Below are 20,003 nucleotides of genomic sequence, written 5' to 3' on the forward strand. Positions count from 1 at the left end.
GATGAGCACTTGGTTAAGTGGCAGCTGCTGCTGTCATCATCACCAGTTACAGAAGACAGCTGAGCCTGCCTGTGCCCCGCCCCCTAGTCCCCACCAGCATGCCTCTGAGCCGGGCTTGGAGCAGAGAACTGCAGAGTCACTGCCTTTTCCTCCTTCTGTGAATGCAGCGGCTCAGCTCTGGGTATCTGGCCAGGCATTCCAGGGAGGCCTCAGCCAAGATCTGAGGTCAGTATGGATGGTCTCTCTAGTGGGTCCTCTGGTCAGCCCTTAGAGCCTCAGGCTATCCCCACGTCTCTCAGCTGGTCAGTTGTAGTTTTTCAGAACCGGAAGGGATAGCTCAGGTCCATTTTACAGATGGAGAATCTGAGGCCCGGAGAGGGGATTGCCTACGGCTGCACGGTGAGGTAGTAGCTGAACTGGAACTAGGATACCCAGGCCAGAGCCCTGTCCAGCAGGCTCCCATCTGCCAGGCATCCCCCCACCCTCTTGCTTTGTCTCCAAGCAGATGGCTCAGCCCGTTGGTGCACAGGCCAGTAGTAGGGTGGATAGATGTGTGTTGTGGGGGCCCGGGTGATGTCTTCCTCTCACTGGCCTGATCATACCTGCCTGCCTTTAGTCAACAGTTTCAGATACCTGTTCTGCCAACGTCTGTGCCAGATGAGGACTCCAATCCTGCTCATGCCCTCAAGGAGCTTCCACTCTAATTGGGAATAGTTGGGAGGAAACAGGAGATAGAGCATAGTGTTTTCCAAGAAGGCAAGGAGAGGGTCTGCCCGGGGAAATCCAGGAAGGCCTCCCAGGGGAGGCAGCACCTTGTTGGGGCTTGAGGAATAACAGGATCTAGTTTATTGATACCAAGGACCCAGTAACATTTAGAGCAGGAAGCTGGATCCCCTGGGATGGAGAATAGGTAGGAAGGGGCCTGGCACCTTCACGCTCTGCTCACCTGGAGTGTTGATGCCTGTGATTAAAGCTGGGGCCACGTGGTTGAGGGATGGGTCTGTGGCACTCCGGTCCCACCTCTGGGCTGCCGGCCCCTCCCCGATTGAGACTCTGAGGCTGACTAGAGGCAACGAGCTGGGACCAGACATGTGAGGGAGGGTGGGAGGCCGAGGGCTCGGGTGGCCCCAAGGTTACGGGTGGCGACTGGGGGCAGAGAGGGTGCTCCATGCAGAAGGAGTTGCTGTGTGTCTTCTCCCAGGCCCACTAGGACTCCTTGTTGGGTCCTTGTCACACACACACCCCACCCCTACTCCCAACTCTTCCACCCCTGGCCACAGCTCCAGAACATGCAAATGGTCCCAGCCACCCTGAGAGAGACGGACCCGAATCTCACTAGACCTCTGGGCGGGGGCATGGGTCGGAGGGCAGATGGGATGGGGGAGGCCAGGTGAAGGGCATCGGTGAGCAGGGGAGTGTCCTGCTTTCTGCTTCCCCTTCCAGCCAGTTGGCACATAGCCTTAAGAGGCAGCATGGCAGTCATGACCTCTGGAGTCCTACAAGTGAGTTCAGGTCTGGGCTCCGGTCTTTAGCCTCAGTTTATTTCATCTGAAAAACGTGGATAGTGATAGAACCCATCTCAGAGGGTAGCTTTGAGAATTACATGAGGCGAGATCTAGAAAGCTCTTGGCACATTGCCTGGTATGTGGTAAGGGTTCAGCTATTACTGTTTTGGGGTGTGGCTCAGTGTGGGATGGGAGGAAGAGGGGAAGTGCCCTGCTTCCAGTCTTTACCCCATTCCTTCCTTCCTGCCTGGCCTCGGCCCCTCCTGCACAGATGGCCTAGGTACCCACCCTGGAGGCCAAGGCTGGACTCTCAGAGTCTGCCCTGGTGGAGTGGGAATAGCAGGTTCTCTGCAACTCAGGGGAGCTGCCCTACAGGGCTTCCCACATGTGCTCAGGCCCCCGTGCCAGGTCCGGTGATACTTCCTCCTTGCCTTTCAGGATCTCCTATTGCACGGCAGACAAAATGCATGACAAGGTGTTCGCATACATCGCACAGAGCCAGCACAACCAGAGCCTCGAGTGCCACGCCTTCCTCTGCACCAAGCGGAAGATGGTCAGCGGGGAGGGCTGGGGCTGGGGCAGGCTCCAGCAGCCTTGGCAGCCCTGCTGTGGGTGGGGGGCTGTCTGGTGTGGGAGGCAGGACCCAAAGGTGACCATTACTGAAGAAGAGGGTGAAATCCCTGGGAACCCCAAGTGGGTGCTGAGAGCTAAGTGGTACAGTGGTGAGGCTGCCAGCAGGCAGATGACCCGGCAGTCAGCCTGGTGTGGGCAGTGGCTAGCCCGTGTCCCCAGTGTTTGTCTGGGCCCCTTTCTCTCTGTAACGTGATTTGTTGGGTTGAGGCTATTTTGGATCTGCTGTCTTTAATATGGTCTAGGGGTGCAGGGCCTTGTAGGGATTGGTCCTCGGAGATGGGAGATCGGGGGGCCTGGGGTGGAAGGCAAAGGCGAGAGCCATCAGAGAACTGGGCTTGCTGTGACCGGAGTGAGGAGGGCAATGGCCATTTCTTGGTGCCTCCTGCGTGTTCATTCCAGCTGTGACCGGAGTGTGGAGGGCAGTGACCATCTCTCGGTGCCTCCTGTGTGTACATTCCAGTGCTAGGTTCCAGGTCTTTACTCGTTTAATCCTCACAGCTCTGCAAGGTGGGAACTGTTACTCTCTCCATTTTTTTTTCTTCTTTTTTTAAATTTTCAATGAGGAAACAGACTCCCAGAGGCCAGCTGTCTTGCTGAGGGTAACACAACCAGTCAGGGTTAAAGTGGGGGTTTAAACCCACGTTTCTTCCCCTCCCTGCGTGACTGGGAAATTCAGAGTTCCTTGTCTCATTTCCAGGACACCCCAGACCACATCTTAGCCGGGATGAGTGGGAACCTTGGTGGTCACTGGGGATTCGTCCTGAATTTGGGGGCAAGGAGTGGAGTGGGTCAACCTTTGGCATTGCAGCTTTTGTTTCTGAGACCCCCAGGATCTGAGCATCCTTCCTATAAGGTGCTTCCTGACACCCGTTGATGGAGCATTGACACCTGTTGACCTCTGTTGACAGCTCAGAGCCCCAGTCCCCATGCCCTGTAGCCCTTGGAACCTATAGGAGACAAGATCCCCTTCCCTCCGCTGTCATCATAGGACATGTCAGGTCCATCACAGTCTTTGTGGTCCCCAGGCTTCCTGCTGCCCATCAGGGCACACTTCAGATACTGTGTAAGTTGTAACAAATGATGACAAACATAGTGCCTTAAAACAACACAAATTTATTCTCTTATGGAGAAGAAAGATGTATTCTGTGACAGAGGTAGATGAGGAGTCTAAACTAGGTTGGCAGGGTTGCGTTTTTTTCCGGAGGTTCTAGGGGAGAATCCATTTCCTTACCTTTTCTACCTCCCAGTGACCGACCACCTGCACTTCCAGGTTCGTGAGCCTGTCCTCATCTTCTGAGCCAGCAATGTAGCATCTTCCGGTCTCCTGATTTCGTTGTTACATTGCTGCTTTTAGCTCTGACTCTCCTACCCCGCTCAACACTCCTTGTGATTACATTTGGACACACTGAGTAATCTGGGATAATCTCCATCGCCAGATCCTTAACCCACATCTGCAAAGCCCGTTTGCTGTGTAAGGCAGCATTCACAGGTCTCAGGGATTAGGATGTGGACATCTTGGGGGCAGACACACAATTCAGCCCACCACAGGTGTCATGGAAGAGGCACTATAGGAGGAGACAGTCTAGCCATCTGATCCTGGCTGATTTGCTGTGTTACCTTGGAGAAGATCCTGCCCTTCTCTGGGCCGCTTGCCTGTCAGCAGAATGAGAAGGTTGCCTCAGTGACCTCCAGGGTTGTTCTGAAAGGCCCCAGGTTCTTTTGAACACCTTGTTTCTTTCCTGCAGACTCAGTGTCACTGGACATTTGCCTCGTGAGGTCCCAGGGCTCCAAGTTGCTGTGGCATCTCCTGTGAGTTCCCACAGATGTGACTCGTGGCTTTGTCTTTTGGGAGCCCACGCAGACTTAAAAATACAGCTCCTTATGTCCCCATTGTTCATCTCTTCCTCCCTGCTGACCAGGGCAGGCCCTGGGCAGGGACAGCTGGCCTTGGGTGGGAGGGGCCTTCGACAGTGCAGAGGCTTCCTCTGGGATGAGGGGTCTGGGAGTAAGAGAGGTGCAGGCCCAGCTCTTACAAGGGAGACCTGGCCTGTGGTCAGAGGACTTCACACAAACTTGAGCGAAATCAGCCTACTCTCAGGCCATGGGGTCAATTACCGAGGAAAACAGAGCCAGGCCACTGCTCAGCCACTGACTGCAGAGCCCTGACCGGGCAGCAGGAAGGGCCCCTGCCAGACACCCAAATTCTTCATCTTTCTTAGTGTGTTCTTCTCTGGGGTTGGGTTGATGGCTGGAGTGGCTTATCTATCTCCCTACCCTTTGCTACCTGGCCTCCCTGCTTCAGGGGCCCTGCGGAGCCCTCTCCAAGACAGCCCAGCCCAGCATGGTGTAAATACATCACCTGCTGCCTCAAGGTCTTAGCCCAGCCCGGGCTGACAGTGTGTTGATGACCTCGTCGTGTTGGAAATCCTAGATTCTTGAGCTAAGTGGAAGTGTTCTTGGGGGAGGCAGGAGATGGAATGGCTGTGTCAGCCTCCGCACCTGCTGGCAGCTCCGCCACAGATGTTTGGCACCGTCTGTCCTGGTCTGCGCCATGGAGAAAACATCCAAGGCGGTAGAGAACAGTCCAGCTTCAGTATCTGGAACCCAGGGGGGCTTAGTTCTGGGGTGGAAGTTAGTAAATCTCACGGGAGAGTCAGTGAGACTTCCCTGAGACAGACACCTGGAATGGGGCTTTGAAGGCTGAGGAGCCAGGAGGAGTTTGCTAGGCCAAAAGAAGGGGGTGGGGTGGTGGGTGGTGAGTGCACAGCAGCACGGGATTAACACACGTGCAAGCACAGAGGGGCAAAGTGAAATGGTTCCGCTGGGGTGGGTGGTGAGGCGGCTTCCGTTTGCAGCAGGCCTTGAATCAGGATGTTGAGGGCCTTGAATCGGGATGTTGAGGGCCTTGAATCGGGATGTTGAGGGACTTGAATCGGGATGTTGAGGGCCTTGAATCGGGATGTTGAGGGACTTGAATCGGGATGTTGACAAAACCGCACTCATTGTGACTGGGGGCCTCCACATCCCTACTCTTCCTGGCTGGGCTGCCTGAATGAGTTCATGACCCATTCAGGTTGGGGGAGAGGGGCTCCTTTCTACATCACCCACCAGTCAGTTGAACTCTGGGGCAGCACAACCACCGCAGCTCTCCCCTCCCTGGTGCTGCTGGGCACAGCCAGCATTGGGTTCCTCCAAGGACTCCCTTCCATCTGCCCAACTGGGAGGCCTCTGGGCTCCAAAGTGAAGGTGTCATGCAGCTGCTGGGCCTGGGCTGATGGTAAGCAAAGTGCTACCCGCATTTCCACCTGGGGGGCACATGGCTGTCTTGGTCCGAGTTTCTGGCCCCTTTTGAGCCATGAGCAGCCTGGTTCCTGGGAACAAGGAATGTGAAAAACTGGGCAAGGTAGCATCCAGTCAGGATAGTAAGGCAGACCTGCAGGCCAGAGGCAGTCAGGAGGGGCGGGCATCCCGCCTGGGCAGGCCCGAGCAGTCCCTCACCTAATGCTGGTCCTCGGATTCCTGCAGCCACCCCAGGAAGCAGGGCCCACCCCACTCCCAGTCCCTGCCCAGCCTGGGCTTGCAGCCACCTGCACACATCCACCTCTTGGGTTGTATTCGGTTTAACTTACAGCTTGGGACTTCAGGGCAAAAGGGTAGGAATGTATGCAAATGAACAAGCAGATTTATGCAAACAGAATTGGAAGGGCTGGGCCCTTCCAGTTCTGGCTTTTCTGTTCTTCAATTCCAAGGGCTAAGTCCACAGGTAATTAGGGAGGGCTTCTTGGAGGAGGTAAGCCTCACAGTTCGTTGAATTTAGGGAAGCCCAAAGGGGAAGGAAAAGACATGGAGGTGAACAGCCTTTGCAGTCTAAGCTTGTGTCTCCAGATTTCCAGCAGGCTTAAATAATGGCGTTTTCATATCCCTGCCACATTGGGTGACCAGCCCTTGCTTGGGTGGATAGTGATCTGACTTGGGCTGGTAATTAGCCCATATTTTTAGTTCATGGGCAATTCTCAATGGTAACTGGGTCTATTAAACTTGATTCAGATATGACAGCTTAAATTGTAAACAGCTGCGAAGAGTTTCATACTTAATTACCATATTTAAGTTTTGCCATAAAGTGCCTGTACTTCCATCAAAAATGTAAATGTTGGAGACATTCAAATGAGGTTTTATACTTTTGTGAAGTTTAATTGGCACGGATCCGTCAGTTTGTTTAGGAATTTTAAATATTTTTTTTAAAGGAGTTTTAAAGGCAGTGGCCACAGGTCCGTCTCTCAATTAAATTGAGTTGTCTGGGGGAGGGCAGGGAGTGGGGCTGAAGCTGGTAAGGCCTGAACTTGTTGTGAACTTGAAAGAGGCTGGTGCTTTCTTCTCTCAGCCAGGGCTTCAGAAGGAAGCTAGATGTTTCCGGCTGTAGCTGCGAACTCTGGGACTTCCACTCCCAGAAGCTGAGTTGATTAACCCTGGACTGGAATGGCTGAGAGAGCAAGGTGTTGAGATGAATATGGGCTGGGGATAGGTCCTGGCTGGAATGAGGCCTGCCCCTCAGATGAATGTAATTCACCCAGCATTGTTGCCACCTCTGGGAGGCTTTGGCCCGCTCCAGAGGGCGGGGGTGTTCAGACTGATTCTTGCTTTTAGGGTGTACACAGCTGGGGGAAACACAGGCAGGGGAGCCAGTGACACTTTCACATGCATGGTGCCAGAGGGAGGTGGGTGGGGCTAGAGGAGTCTGGGGCTGGTGATAGGAGAGAGGTGGTGACAGATATCTGAGCTGGGTTTGGAGGGGTGTCGGGGGAGTTCCTCCCGGGTGAAGGGCCGAGGTGTGGCCTTTCCTTACAGGTGGGTTATAGCACTGACCGGTTTTGGTCCCCGGGCCTTCATTGACATCTTGCTTCTATCAGGAAATTGACAAGCCTTCTACTCTGTGGGATCCAGTTATAAACCTGGCATAGTCCCAGCCGGAACCTAACTTTCACCTCTCTGGCTGTGGCTCATTTGGGGCAATGGCTGGGCCCTTCCAATTCTGGCTTTTCTGTTCTCCAATTCCAAGGGCTAAGTTAAGTCCACAGGTAATTAGGAAGGGCTTGGAGGAAGTAAGCCTCACAGTTCATTGAATTTAGGGAAGCCCAAAGGGGAAGGAAAAGACATGGAGGTGAACAGCCTTTGCAGGCAGGGGCCCTAGAGTGAGGGTGAGAACTTTGGTGGGACCAGAGATGGTAAAGATGAAGCCCCTACTGCCTCTGCGAGGCTGTGGCCTTATGACACGCCAGGCTGCTTTGGAGACCTGGGAAGGGCCAGGACCCTTCTCTGCCCAGGAGGCATTCCAGAGCCTGGGATGGAGCTGCAGAAGCTGCAGGGAGGGAGTCAGGGGTCCTGGCCTGGAGTCCCCAGCCCTCCAGTGCAGACTTGCTCTGCCCTGGCTGACGCTGCACCCCTCCCCATCCCCACTTCCTGTTTTCAGGCACAGGCTGTTACCCTCACCGTAGCCCAGGCCTTCAAAGTCGCCTTTGAGTTTTGGCAGGTGTCCAAAGAAGGTGAGACTTTGCATCTACATTGTGGGTGTGGTGGGAGGTGGGGAGACACGTGAAGGCCCTGGGGTCAGACCTGGACCGACTTCCTGCTTTATCACCCACCTGACTTGTGACTGTGAGCCCGTCCCTTCACCACTCAGACTCTCAGTTTTCCCATTTGAAAAATGGGAACAGCTGTCTCCCTCCCCAAGGGTGCTTGTGAGGATTAACTGACATCCGAAAGGTTTCTTTCCTCCTGGCTGGAAACCTGAAACTGTCCCCTGAGATTGGCCACAGCTAATCACCCCTGCCCGGTGATTGCTGGGGATGGAGTGCTGGGGTCTGAGGCTCCAACATGTTGTGCCTTCATCCTGCAGAGAAAGAGAAGAGGGACAAAGCCAGCCAAGAGGGAGGGGATGTCCTGGGGGTCCGCCGAGACTGCACCCCCGCCTTGAAGAGCTGTGAGTCCTGACAGGGAAGCGGGGTTCTGCCGTGGGGTGTTGGGGTTGTGCTTCACCAGGGGGTCCCGCTCCTGCCTGGGCTGGGGCAGCCTCTTGGTTTTCCACTTTTGTTTTGTTAGATAAATAATACACGTTCATTACAGATTAATTAGAAAATATAGATAAGGGGAAGAAATAACTCATTTTAGTACATTTTCTTCTAGAGATATATCCCTATGCAAATATATAAATATGTGTCTACCTTTGTATATACTTAACATACTGTTGTGTGGTCGCTTAAGAAAACTTAACTATTGTGAATACAAAAGTTTCAGTCTAAGCCATTAGTCAGGTTCTCACTCTGTGGGCAGCTGTGCATCTGCTGTGGGGAGGTGCCAGGGCTGGGCTCTGCTAGGAAGCCTGGGCAAGGCCACATCAGAGGGGAGGGTCAGGGCCAGGACAGCCCAGGAGGGGGCCAGGAAGGAAGAGGCTAATCTCCCACTGACAACCTGACCGGATCCCTCACAGTGGTCGCCACTGGGAACCTGCTGGACTTAGAGGAGACGGCTAAGGCCCCGCTGTCCACGGTCAGCGCCAACACCACCAACGTGGACGAGGTGCCACGGCCACAAGCCTTGAGTGGCAGCAGTGTTGTCTGGGTGAGTGGTTGTGTGGCCAGCAGATTGGTGATCCTCAGCCTGACCTCTGGGCAAGCCTTGGGCTGCTCCAGGGACCAGGCCCTGGGACCCGTGACTTGTGGGCCTCTGGGAGGACCAGACCCAGCCCGGTAGTGCCCAGGCCCAGGATGGGGAATAAACAATGTCCCTTTTGAACCTGAGGTTGCGTCCCCAACAAGCTTGGCTCCCAGCACAGCTGTCTCCTCACAATGCTTGGCCTCTTGGCCTGAGCGTCCACGGCTCTGCCCACCACAAGACCAGCCAAAGGCGCCCTTGTTCTTGGCGTGGCAGAGCTCGCTGCTGACACCCCTCCCCCTCAGCTGCCTGAATGAGGACCCAGAGACTTGGGCAGTCACCAGCTTGGTCCCTGACTCCCTCAGGGACTCAGGGCAAGCCCCCTGACCTCTCTGTCTCAGCTTTTTCATCTCAGTGAGGGTGATGACCTCTGCCAACAGAATCTCCCCGAGGAACCTGAAATTTTAATTTTTCATTTGGAAATAATTTCAGACTGTGTTATAAAAGTAGTACAAAGAATTCCTGTTCACCCTTCATCCAGATTCCCCAATTTTTAACATCCTGCATAACCACATTACAGTGGTCAGAATTAGGAAACAAACACGATACCATGCGGTTGTGTATAATCTGTAGAACTTACACGTTTCTCCAGGTGCCCCTCCGGTGTCCTGTTTCTGGCCCAGGATCCATTGCAGAATCACATGTTAACTTGTCTCTTTAATTTTTAAAAATCTGGGTACTGGGAGTTCCCCAGGTGTCCCTTGAGCCTGTTCTCTGCCGTTCAGGAACTACCCTTGCCACTTGCCCATCCTCACCAGCAGGCCATGGAGGGACCTCACCCATCGCTCTATGGGACTCCTGGCATCAGTTATCCCTCATGAGCTTGGAATTTTGGCTTGGCTTTTGGAAATAAATGAAGGCAAGAAAACTTCCTTCCCCACCCTCTTCCTTTTGGAATTTGAAAGCCATAGAAATTATCAGGTCCAACGCCCTCCTCTTACGGAAGGACAAGCTGAGTTTCAAAGAGGAGCAGTGACTTGCCCAAGGTCTCATGGGCAGGTAGCAGTGGAGCAGGGCACTGAACCCACCTGGGTCTCCAGACACTCTAGGACATGCCCTTTCTCCTCTCCCACGTCTCCAGCTTTGGGTCCTTGGGCTGAGATGCTGGCAATGCACCCAGGCAGGAGGCCTGCCTGAGCCCGTGCCTCCAGGCACCTACCTTGAGCTTGTGTCCTGAGTCTCCCTGTAGCTTACCCAGGGCTGGGACAAGCTCCAGCTGTGAGCGTGGGCTCCCCCAAACAGAGTTCTTATCTCCTGCTTTGTTTTCCCCAAGGAGCTGGATGATGGCCTGGATGAAGCGTTTTCAAGGTAACGTGAGCTTCCTGTGCTGGACGGTGGGGTTGGCGTGCGTGGTCTGGCCCTGCCACCCTTTCCCCTGGGGATGTGATTAAGAACACAAGCGGCCGGGCGCGGTGGCTCAAGCCTGTAATCCCAGCACTTTGGGAGGCCGAGATGGGCGGATCACGAGATCAGGAGATCGAGACCATCCTGGCTAACACGGTGAAACCCCGTCTCTACTCAAAAGAATACAAAAAACTAACCGAGCGAGGTGGCAGGCGCCTGTACTTCCAGCTACTCGGGAGGCTGAGGTAGGAGAATGGCATGAACCCGGGAGGCGGAGCTTGCAGTGAGCCCAGATCGTGCCACTGCACTCCAGCCTGGATGACAGAGCGAGACTCCGTCTCAAAAAAAAAAAACAAAAAAAACTACAAGCCACTCGGACCCCTCCAGAGCAACAGACCCATCCCTCCACTCAAATGCTTCCAGGGGCAGGGAGCAGACTGTCTGGGGAGGGAACCCCTTCCAATGTTGTCCAGAGCTGTTAGAAAGTTCTTACTGTTGAGTCAAAAACTATTCCTGGTGACTGCTCTGCCTCAGTCTGAGCTGAGCGAAACACACTGCAGCTCAAGTTGATTTCCTCCGCCTGGCGTGGCCTTCAAAAAGGGGCGGTTTTTTTTACAGGCTTTGCTCTCCAGAGGTCTGCATTTATGAAAAAGGGAAGGAGAAAGTGCTTAATGAAGCTGTGGACTGTTCCACAGCGGGGAAGGTCAGGCACAGTGGGGAGGTGTTTTGGTAAAGCCTGAGGGTGGTGGCATTTCCCTATTTTCCCAGGGGCCATCCTTGTGGTCCCCTGCAGCTTGGGGACATGCCACTGAGAAGGCTGTGGCTGAGGAGAGGCCTGGGCAGGTCAGGGTTCCAAGCCCTGGGTCCCCGTCTGTCAGGCCTCCCTTTCTCCCTTGAGACCCTCAGCAGCCTCCTACAGCCCTCCCACATCAGGGGCTTTGTTTGGGGTTACGGTCCGCGATTTTTGGTCCAGCGAGTGGGGACAGAGTCAGGGTCTTTGCCCTCCTGCTTCCTCCTTCCTCTTCCTTGCCTCCTCCTTGCCAGGGACTGGTGGAAACCCCTTGGTCCAGCCTGGGGCGAGGGCGACACCTTCCCTGTCTCACTGGCTGAGTAAACCCGCCCTCTGAAGAAAATCTTTCACACACTGTTTCATCTTTCCACACTGTTTTGAGCATCGTGTGCCCTTTATTAACAATTTTGAAAATCAGCAAAGCGTTAAACAGAAAGTAACACCATCCCATAATCCCACAGCTCAGAGTTTTGGGCTTAATTCATGCTAATCCTGTACATATACATTATTTTTGCATTGATCAGCTCATCGTATTTGCATTTTGGGATCCTGATTTTTCACTTAACAGCATTGTGTCAGAAGCATTGCTCCAGGCTGTTAAAAACTCCTCGTAAACACCCCTTCCATTGACTGCCTAACATTCTCCGAAGGGAAGCGGCTGTAATTTACTTGACTCTCCTCTATTCTTTTGGACATGTAGGTTGTCTCCCTTTGTAAATTTATTTTTCGAACAGCACGGTGTTGACACAGTTATAGCCAAAGAATCTTCCGTGTTCCCTCCCACAGCTTGTTCCCCACCCCACCCCACCCCTGCCGCTCCCTTTACCAGCACTGCCCCTTCTCCTCTTTCCTGGGCATATCCTGACTGAGCTGGGCCACAGAGTGGGTGCTCTGGCCTCTCCCGGGGGTGGGTGCACCGCTGGCTGCCCCAGACTTTTCTGAGCTGTTTGACTTTCAAGGGAGGTGCTTTGATCTGAGGCTCCTCCACCTCCACTGTACTTGGGGCTTCCTTTTTGGGCCACCTGCCCTGCTGTTCCCCACTGCTGCCTCCTCGCATCTGACCCCGGGGCCCGCCAGCCCTCACCCAGGCCCTCGGCTTACACAGCTCTGCCTTCCAGGCTTGCCCAGTCTCGGACGAACCCTCAGGTCCTGGACACTGGCCTGACAGCCCAGGACATCCATTACGCCCAGTGCCTCTCGCCTGTCGACTGGGACAAGCCTGACAGCAGCGGCCCAGAGCAGGATGACCTCTTCAGCTTCTGAGGGCCCGGGGCCAGCCGGACACAAGCGACCCTGACATCTGACAGACCAAAGCCACCTGCTGCGGGGGAGCCGGCTCCGGAACCCGCCCGCCACCTCTCCCAGCCCTCAGCACTGTCAGCCTGGAGATCAGAGCTGCAGCCAGTCAGGCAGGGGAGAGATTTTTTTTTTAAGCCCTGCTCTTTCTCTGAGAACCAAAAGATGCCTTGAATATTTATTCAGTGACTTCTGGCTTATGCTCAGAAGCCAGTCTGCGTCAGGCACGTCTCCTGCTGCATGATGTGTGCAGTGCTGCAGTCGGCTCCCGCTTGCTCTCCTGTAGCAAGCTCTGCCCTGGCTGTGGGTATCAGGACTGTGACCAAAGCATTTCTAGTCCCTTCTCTCTCTCTAAGGACCCAAATTTCCCTGGGGGCATCCTGCTTTCTGAAAGCCGTTGGATTTCAGTGATTTTTTTCCCCTCACCCCCCAGCATAGGAGAGCACCCACAGCCTCAGAAGGGGAATGTGTCCTCCTGCTCTCTTTCCTCAGGGCCCAGCAGGCGGGACTTGAGTCCTGGACCCCAGGCTCTTAGAGACTAAGGGGCAGCTCCTGACCAAAGACGATACAGCTTGGCACTTTAAAGCATTCACAGCAGGTGTGGCCCTGAGGGCTCCTCCATGGTGCTGCATTGAATCCAGCTTTCCTTCTGCCCTTCCTCCAGGAGAAGGGGCCCAAGGTCCCCGTGGATGGTCTCCACCTGTGCTTGGAACCAGTGTAACTGGCTGCTCCCCGCTCCCAGGGACTGACTGCGGGGATCATCTCTGACCGCCCTCCGTCGGGCCCCTCCCTGCCTTCTCCCCTGCACGCAAGGCTGTGCTCCTCCTCTGCTCTCTGTGTGTCCCTTTGAGTGTCTCTGCCCCGCCTCCCCATACTTCCTGGGATGATGTGTGAAACCTGACACCTAGATTTATTTGGAAATATTCTATGACCACTTTACAGATGAGGAAACTGAGGCCTCAAGCATGGCGGGGTAGAGTGAAGAGTAGAACCCAGGTCTGATGCCAAAGCTGCTTTCTTCTCTGCCTCCTCCTCACACAACTCACACCTCCTTTGCTTCTAGCTTTGTTGTCCTCCCAGGAACCAAAAAACCCCAGCTATTTTCTGACCAAAATGTGTTTCATAACAAACCATCTGGTGCCTTTCCACACAGAACTGGCAGGAGCCCCGTGTCCTGCTAGCTGTCTCTCTTGTTGATTTCCGTGAAAATGCAGTGTTTGAAGTCTGCTCATCCCGAGGGTGAAACAAAATCCAACCCTGTCAGAATCGTGCTGTTCTCTTTGCTGACACTGTGACCCTGGGTCGGGACATACCAGCAGCAGTCTGTCTTTAGAATCTCTTTCCTTCCTCCCCTTTTGCCCCCGTGGGGCTCCCGGCATCCTGAAAGCCAGCAAAGCCTCCAGCATCTTTGCCATCCTGAGGTGCCTCCCAGTGGCCTGGCTTGTCTGAGCAAGTTTCATCAGCCCCAGGGAAAACACAGCCCTCCTCAGAACCTCCTTACCTGGAGTAACCGGACACCTTAGATGGAGGTGCCTGAGGGTGGGGTGGGATTTGTAGGGTCATTATCAGAACAAGAGGATAACTTTCTTGCCCCAGCTCTGTAGCCACCTCCTTGGCATCAGCCTCTGTATTTGTCATAAGGCGGCGTGGGCGAGGCCTGACACAGGCCAGCCTTGGCACGGGGGGGGCAGGGGTTCTGAGAAGCGCTGCCCTATGAGAGCCACACTGGCCTTCGTCTCCATCTCTCGTTGACGGGCTGTCCGTGTGCCTCCTGTGTGTCTGCAGACAAGTCTTGCTGTGCTTTATTTGTGAAAGTTTAATGAGGAAAAAACAAATAATAAATGTTCTCGTTTTGAAACGCAAGCAGCGCTCATCAGATGGAGTAGACCGGCAGCAGCGTCCGGCAGCTCCTGCCCTTTGGGGATGGCAGCAGCAGTGACTGCAGGCTGGGTGGGGCCACGTGCCCAGGTGCAGCACTGAGCTGGGGGGTGATGGTCTTAGGTTCCCGGCGTTGAAGGCCCAGTGGGGCCCCCTTTTCACCCAGCAGCTGGGTGTGTGTGTGATGAGGTCACCTCTGGATGACTCACGGAGGCCACACCAGGGATCTGGTGCATCAGCTGAAGCGTCTGTGAGCCTGGGCGGGGGACCCTGGCCAGGGGCTGTGAGTTCCCCGCAATGTACATGAGGTTGTGTACGTGTCCACATGGGCGTTTTCCCCAGAGAGGATGTCCGTTATTTCCATCACTTTTTGGATCCGCAACACTTTTTCATTCCACAGCCTTGCTCCAGGCCGAACGTGGACTGGGCCTGGGTCTCAGTACTGGGGACAGGGGTCCAGGCGTCCCCCGATGGACTCAGGATGTGTCGTTTCAGTGTGTTGGGGGATGGTGGGAAGTATTTCAGTGTCTTGGGAGACTCGAGGTCTAGCCCTAGCTCTGCCACTTGGAAGCTGTGACGCTTGATCAGTCACCTCTTCTCTTGAGCCTTGATTTTCCCATCTGTGAAAATGGTGCAACGACCTCCCTGCTTTTACCACCCTGGGTTTTGTGTGACTCAGCAGTGACCATGATCACGTTGTTGGTAGAACACTTGTGCATTCAGGTTATCTCAGAGCCAAAGGCAATTGGAACTCAATATGTTAACAATGGCAAAGTAAAATGGTTAGCAACTAGTGTTAACTGAGCTCTTGCTATGCGCCAAGGGCTGTGCTGAGCTCTGCACCATATCGGAACGGTTGTGCTGAGCCCAGATGGTGTTAGATGGCATTAGTTCCCGCTACTGCTGAGAGGAAGTAACGGGAGAGGAAGGCAGCTGTGCTTCCAGTGCCGGGCAGGGCCACAGCCAAGCCTCCGACCTGTGTGGCCCTCACCTCACCATGTCCTGGCCTCCCGGGAGCCCAGTCTGGCCATATGCTGCCTGAGGCCGCCTGTTGACCTGTGCTGTGACCTTCACAGAAGGACCACTCTTTTCAGGTTCTTTCAGCCACTCTCCGGAGACTCCCCTGCCCGTCAGCTATGGCTTGTGGGGGTCCCCTTGGGCATGTATCTCTTTATCTCTTTGAACCGGTGGTATTTTGAGTGTCCAGAACCCAGAGGCAGAGCCCTCATATCAGCATCAGGCCGACTCCCTGTGAATTCTCAGTGGATCGTGGATGACTTAAGAAATTCTCCCCTTTCTTCTTTCCCTCATAATCTGAAAAGACAGCCAACAAGTTCATCTTTCGGTTTAAATTTGGCCAATGTCTTTAGTCTCCGGATGTCTCGGATTATGAATCCTGAGCACCCGCCGTGTGCTCTTTCATGCGTAAGGGATGAAGCCGGGAGAACAAAGTCGCCTTTCAGATGTGATGTGACCTTCAGCTTCACTGGGTGCGTGTTGGGATCTTCTCTCCCAGGAAGAGATCCTGTCCCATGTAAATCTCTCTGGGGACTTTTCAACAAGCCTGGCTAGGGAATCGGGGCAGATTTGCATCTGGGGTGCCGGCTTGGGGCCTGGTCTTCCTCCGGCCTCCCTCCCCGGACCATTCCCAGGTACTGATCAGAACAGGTGCCCATTTGTATATTAAGAAGTAACCCAGCCAGGTGCGGTGGCTCAGGCCTGTAATCCCAGCACTTTGGGAGGCCGAGATGGGCAGATCACAAGGTCAGGAGATCGAGACCATCCTGGCCAACACGGTGAAACCCCGTCTCTACTAAAAATACAAAAAATTAGCCGGGTGTGGCAGCGGGCGCCTGTAGTCCCAGCTACTTGGGAGGCTGAGGCAGGAGAATGGTGTGAACCCAGGAGGCGGAGAGCTGAGATGGCGCCGCTGAACTCCAGCCTGGGTGACAGAGCGAGACTCCATCTCAAAAAATAAAAATAAAAGAGGTAATCCTTGGGCTTATTAGGTCTTTTGCACCTAACACCAGTGATACTAGTCCTCGCAGCCTCACATGCTACCAGGTAGGTGGTCCTAGTCCCATTTTCCTGATGAGGCAGCTGAGGGTGAAGGAGGATCAACAAGTTGACCAGTCTCACATCCACTCGGGGATCTGGGATTTGAACCCTGCTCTCTGACTCCAGCGCTCCAGATTTCCACTGCACAGTGCCTCTCTGTGTAGATCAAGGTAAACCCCAACCGAGCTGCCGTGCCCTGCTCTGCCTCGCCAGCAGCCCCAGCTACCACGGAAGACACTGGAAGCTGCTGGCCAGTGGGTGTCTCCACAGGCAAGGGCTGACTTCCTAGCTAGACACCAGAGCAGATCCCACCTCTTCCCCAGTGGCTGCTCTTTGGGCCACTTCTCTGGACATTAGTTAAGAACTCCACAGGGGTGTGTCTCATTGCATTGAGACCCTGCTTTGTTCCCAATGGCATTGCTCAGCCTGCCAGTGGGGCCCACAGTGAGTGTTGGTGCCCCTCAGAGAAGGAAGGCTTCCTCTGGGAGGTGAATGCCAGCCTCGGAAGGGCAGGAAAGGAGGGTGCACATCTTGAACACTAGCAGCATCCACACATACCAGCTAGTTTAAGCTGCTGCACAGCACCTGTGCCTGTAGGTATTGTTAGCTCATTTTAGAGATGATGATACCGAGGCCTGTGGAGGTTACATGATCGGCCAGCCTCACGCAGCTATTCGGCGGCAGGCCTGGGACCCGAGCCTGTGTGTTCTCCACTGTGATGGGTGGCTACCTCTGCAGGCCAGTTGGAACATTGGCAAATCAGGATGACCTTGCTTGCTTAGGAACTTCTGAACGCGGCACAGAGTAACCTTAGCCAAGTGTCCAGCACAGAGGTACTGAATCAGATGGTGCGTTTGTGGCCAGGACAGATGTGGGCTGTGTCATGAATCCTTGTTGCCAGACAGCAATTCTGACTGCACCTGCTGAGCCCTGGCACAGCCTGTCTCAGGGTGACTGAGGTACAGCTGCCCTTGACCCCCTCGCAGTCCAGGGGTCGTAGTTCATGGTACCCTGGAAAGCTCCCGGGTATGGGCTGGGCTTGCACCAGGCCAGCGGGACATTGGAAGTCAGAGCTGAGGTATGGCAGCTGGGGAAGCCGGGGCAGGCTCCTAGAAGAGGGACTTATCCCTGGTGGGCCTCGAAGGAAGGGTAGAATGGTTGGCGACTGCATGTGCTAGCCTGGGAGCTCCTTGAGGACAAGCCTGTCTGATTCGCCCCATGGCCTCAGTGCCCAGCCTACCACCTGGCACAGAGTGGCCATCAGTGAGTTCATCAGGAGGGGAGAACCAGCCTGGCTCCCATGAGAGCTGTGAGAAGGGGCAGCCCTGGCTCAGCAGGCGGCGCTGGAGCCCTGGAGCCCGGGGGTCTATTTTGCCAGTTGTCGGACGCATCCTGTGACAGCTCCCTGGTGTGCACTGGGCTTAGGCACTCTGGGTCTCCATCACACACAACCCGTGGCGTGGTACACCCATCCCGGTTTGGTAAAACATATTGTGTGGTCCACCCTCTGGCCCGACTAAAGATCCTGGTTTTCATGCTGTCTTCAAAGTAAGATTCTAGAATGTTAGCACTGGGAGAGCCCCTGATGGTTCCCAGCCCACCCACTGTGCTTATAATGGGGAGCTGAGGCCTGCAAAGGGCACAGGACTTGCCCGGGACTCACAGCAGTTAAGAGAGCTGGGATCTGAGCTGTATTTTCCACCGACTCCATGCTCAGTCCTCCATCCGCCGGGGGAGAGGAGAGAGAAGTGCCGCTAGAAGGGGGCCACGCACTTGCGGGGAACTGGATGTAATGATAAGAAGAGGCTGGAGAAAGGACCTTGGTGGATTCTCGAGCATGTAGTGAGCACCAGCTCATCATCCGTCTCTCCACTGTCCCCCTCAAGGGCCCCGAAGTCTCATCTGCCGCTCAGGCTGCTGGCCAGACGCCTAGAAGAGGGGGCATGGAGCTGCGGTTCTGAGTGCAGCCTCTGGGGCCACAGCAGTCAGGACTGGGTTTCAATCCCAGACGACCGCTTTTTAGCCGCAGAAACAACTTAGTAGCCTGTGTCTCAGTCTTCTCACCTGTTAAATAGGATAAAGGTGCAGTCCAAACAGAGAGGGGCTGCTTTGCGGGGCCGGGGGAGGTCAGATGGGGGTGGGGATGACCAGTCTCTCCCGAGGGGTAAGGCCCACCCAGGGTAGCCGAGGTGGGGAGGAGACAGGTTGTGTCCTACCGGCTCCCCTGATGCACCCAGGTGCACACTCAGGCCCGCCACGTTGAGACCACCACATTGTGCCCTCAGGAAAAACTCAACAAACTCCACGGTCTAGCCAGGAAAGCATTCCAGTCTAGCTGTTCCAGTAGGAAGGTATTTAGTGAAGAGCGCCAGATCACAAAAGCCCTGGCAGGGTGAGGGTGCAGGTGCTCCCTGCAGGGGCTCAGGGATCTGGCGGCTGCTGCTCCTGCAGGTCCCGGTGGCTGCATCCCAGGGCAGAGCTGGCCTGAAGCTGCTGACAACAGAAGTTGGAAAGAGGTGGTTTGCAGACATCCAGCCCCTGTGGCTCAGGAGGGCACAGGGAAGGGAAGGGAAATGGTGCTGAGATGCAGCAGACCCTCTGGCACCCCACCACCCTGACACTGTTGGGGGGCAGGGAGGGTAAAAGAAGCTGGGGGAGGTTAGCCCCAAGAAAACCTGGCTGCCACACCTACTGTGTCAGGAGCTATGCCGAGGCTTTGCACACATTATCATGTAAGCCTTAGGATAGCAACGGGAGGCCCTGAACTGATCTGATTGAGATGCGAAAAGCTAGGAGAGCACCCCAGGGCTGTTTCATATGGGTGGGGCCTGCTCCTGCCTCTCCCTGAGCCAGGCTTGGGTCAAGGGTCATTCATCCAATGCCCAGCAATTGAGTGCCCACTACATGCCAGGATGCATGCCAGGCGCCTGGAACATGGCAGCAAACAAAACAGCAGAAATCTCCATCCTCATGGAGCTGACGCTCCTCCAAATATGTATAAATATGTATAAATATGTGAAAATAAGTGTGGTGTAAGCACTTCGAAGGAAAAAGGGCAGGGGAGGGGACGGGAGTGGCCTGGCCAGACGTGCTGCTGCACCTGGGGTGGTCGACGGCATTGGACAGAGTCCTGGAGGAGGTAGGGAGGCCCGAGAGAGAGGCACCTGAGAGGGCAAAAAGCAAGCACAAAGCCCCAGGATTGCAGTTTGGAATGTGCCAAGGGCAGGAGGAGGTCTGCGGCTGGAGAGGAAGGAGGAAGGAGGTGAGCTGAGAAATGGGCTCAGAGCAGGCACAGCGCCTGGACCAGGGGGCAGTGGCAAGGCTCAGACCTGCTGTGCAGGGCTCAGTGTGGGGTCTCGAGGACACGAAGGCTGCACAGCCAGGGGCAATGCAGAGACGGAGGCTCTCGGAGAGTGAGGCTGTCATCCAGGGTCGGACCCAAGAGAGAGCAACCTCCGGGCTTGCAAGGGGGCAGGTGGAAGGTTGGAAAGGCAACCCCGTGTCTTCCCGCTCTGTTGTCCGATTAGGAGCTTCCAGGTTTGTCGAAGAAAAGGATGTGTGTGTGGCCAGTGGCCTGGGTTTGGTGGTGGTCCCAAGTCTGTGTGTCGGGAGTCCTGTGGGTGTCTGTAGGCCTCTGGCAGTGGCCTGAGTCAGAGATTGATGTATCTCCGTGTGATGTGGAGGGCTGGCGTCTCTTGGTTCCTGCCAACCATGTGAAAGGCTGATGCGGCGAGTGTTCTGGGCATGCTATATCATTTCTCTGGGTGTGTGTGAGTGGGACTGTGTATGTG

The 20,003-nt window shown here is 55.0% G+C and overlaps 1 protein-coding gene across 2 annotated transcripts in view; it reads left to right on the plus strand.

Annotated features, from left to right (window-relative positions):
- The window catches only part of LDLRAP1 (low density lipoprotein receptor adaptor protein 1), a 26,901-nt gene extending 12,766 nt beyond the window's left edge, over positions 1-14,135 (plus strand). For both annotated transcript variants that reach the window (XM_011977905.1, XM_011977907.1), the window contains exons 4-9: positions 1,944-2,058; positions 7,606-7,678; positions 8,032-8,115; positions 8,623-8,753; positions 10,120-10,154; positions 12,099-14,135. In XM_011977905.1, the coding sequence (XP_011833295.1) occupies positions 1,944-2,058; positions 7,606-7,678; positions 8,032-8,115; positions 8,623-8,753; positions 10,120-10,154; positions 12,099-12,243 (583 nt within the window). In that variant the 3' untranslated portion in view covers positions 12,244-14,135. The remainder of the gene's footprint in view (positions 1-1,943; positions 2,059-7,605; positions 7,679-8,031; positions 8,116-8,622; positions 8,754-10,119; positions 10,155-12,098) is intronic.
- The last annotated feature ends 5,868 nt before the right edge of the window (positions 14,136-20,003 follow it).

Source organism: Mandrillus leucophaeus, unplaced genomic scaffold (assembly GCF_000951045.1).
Source record: "Mandrillus leucophaeus isolate KB7577 unplaced genomic scaffold, Mleu.le_1.0 Scaffold185, whole genome shotgun sequence".
Lineage (NCBI taxonomy): Eukaryota > Metazoa > Chordata > Mammalia > Primates > Cercopithecidae > Mandrillus > Mandrillus leucophaeus.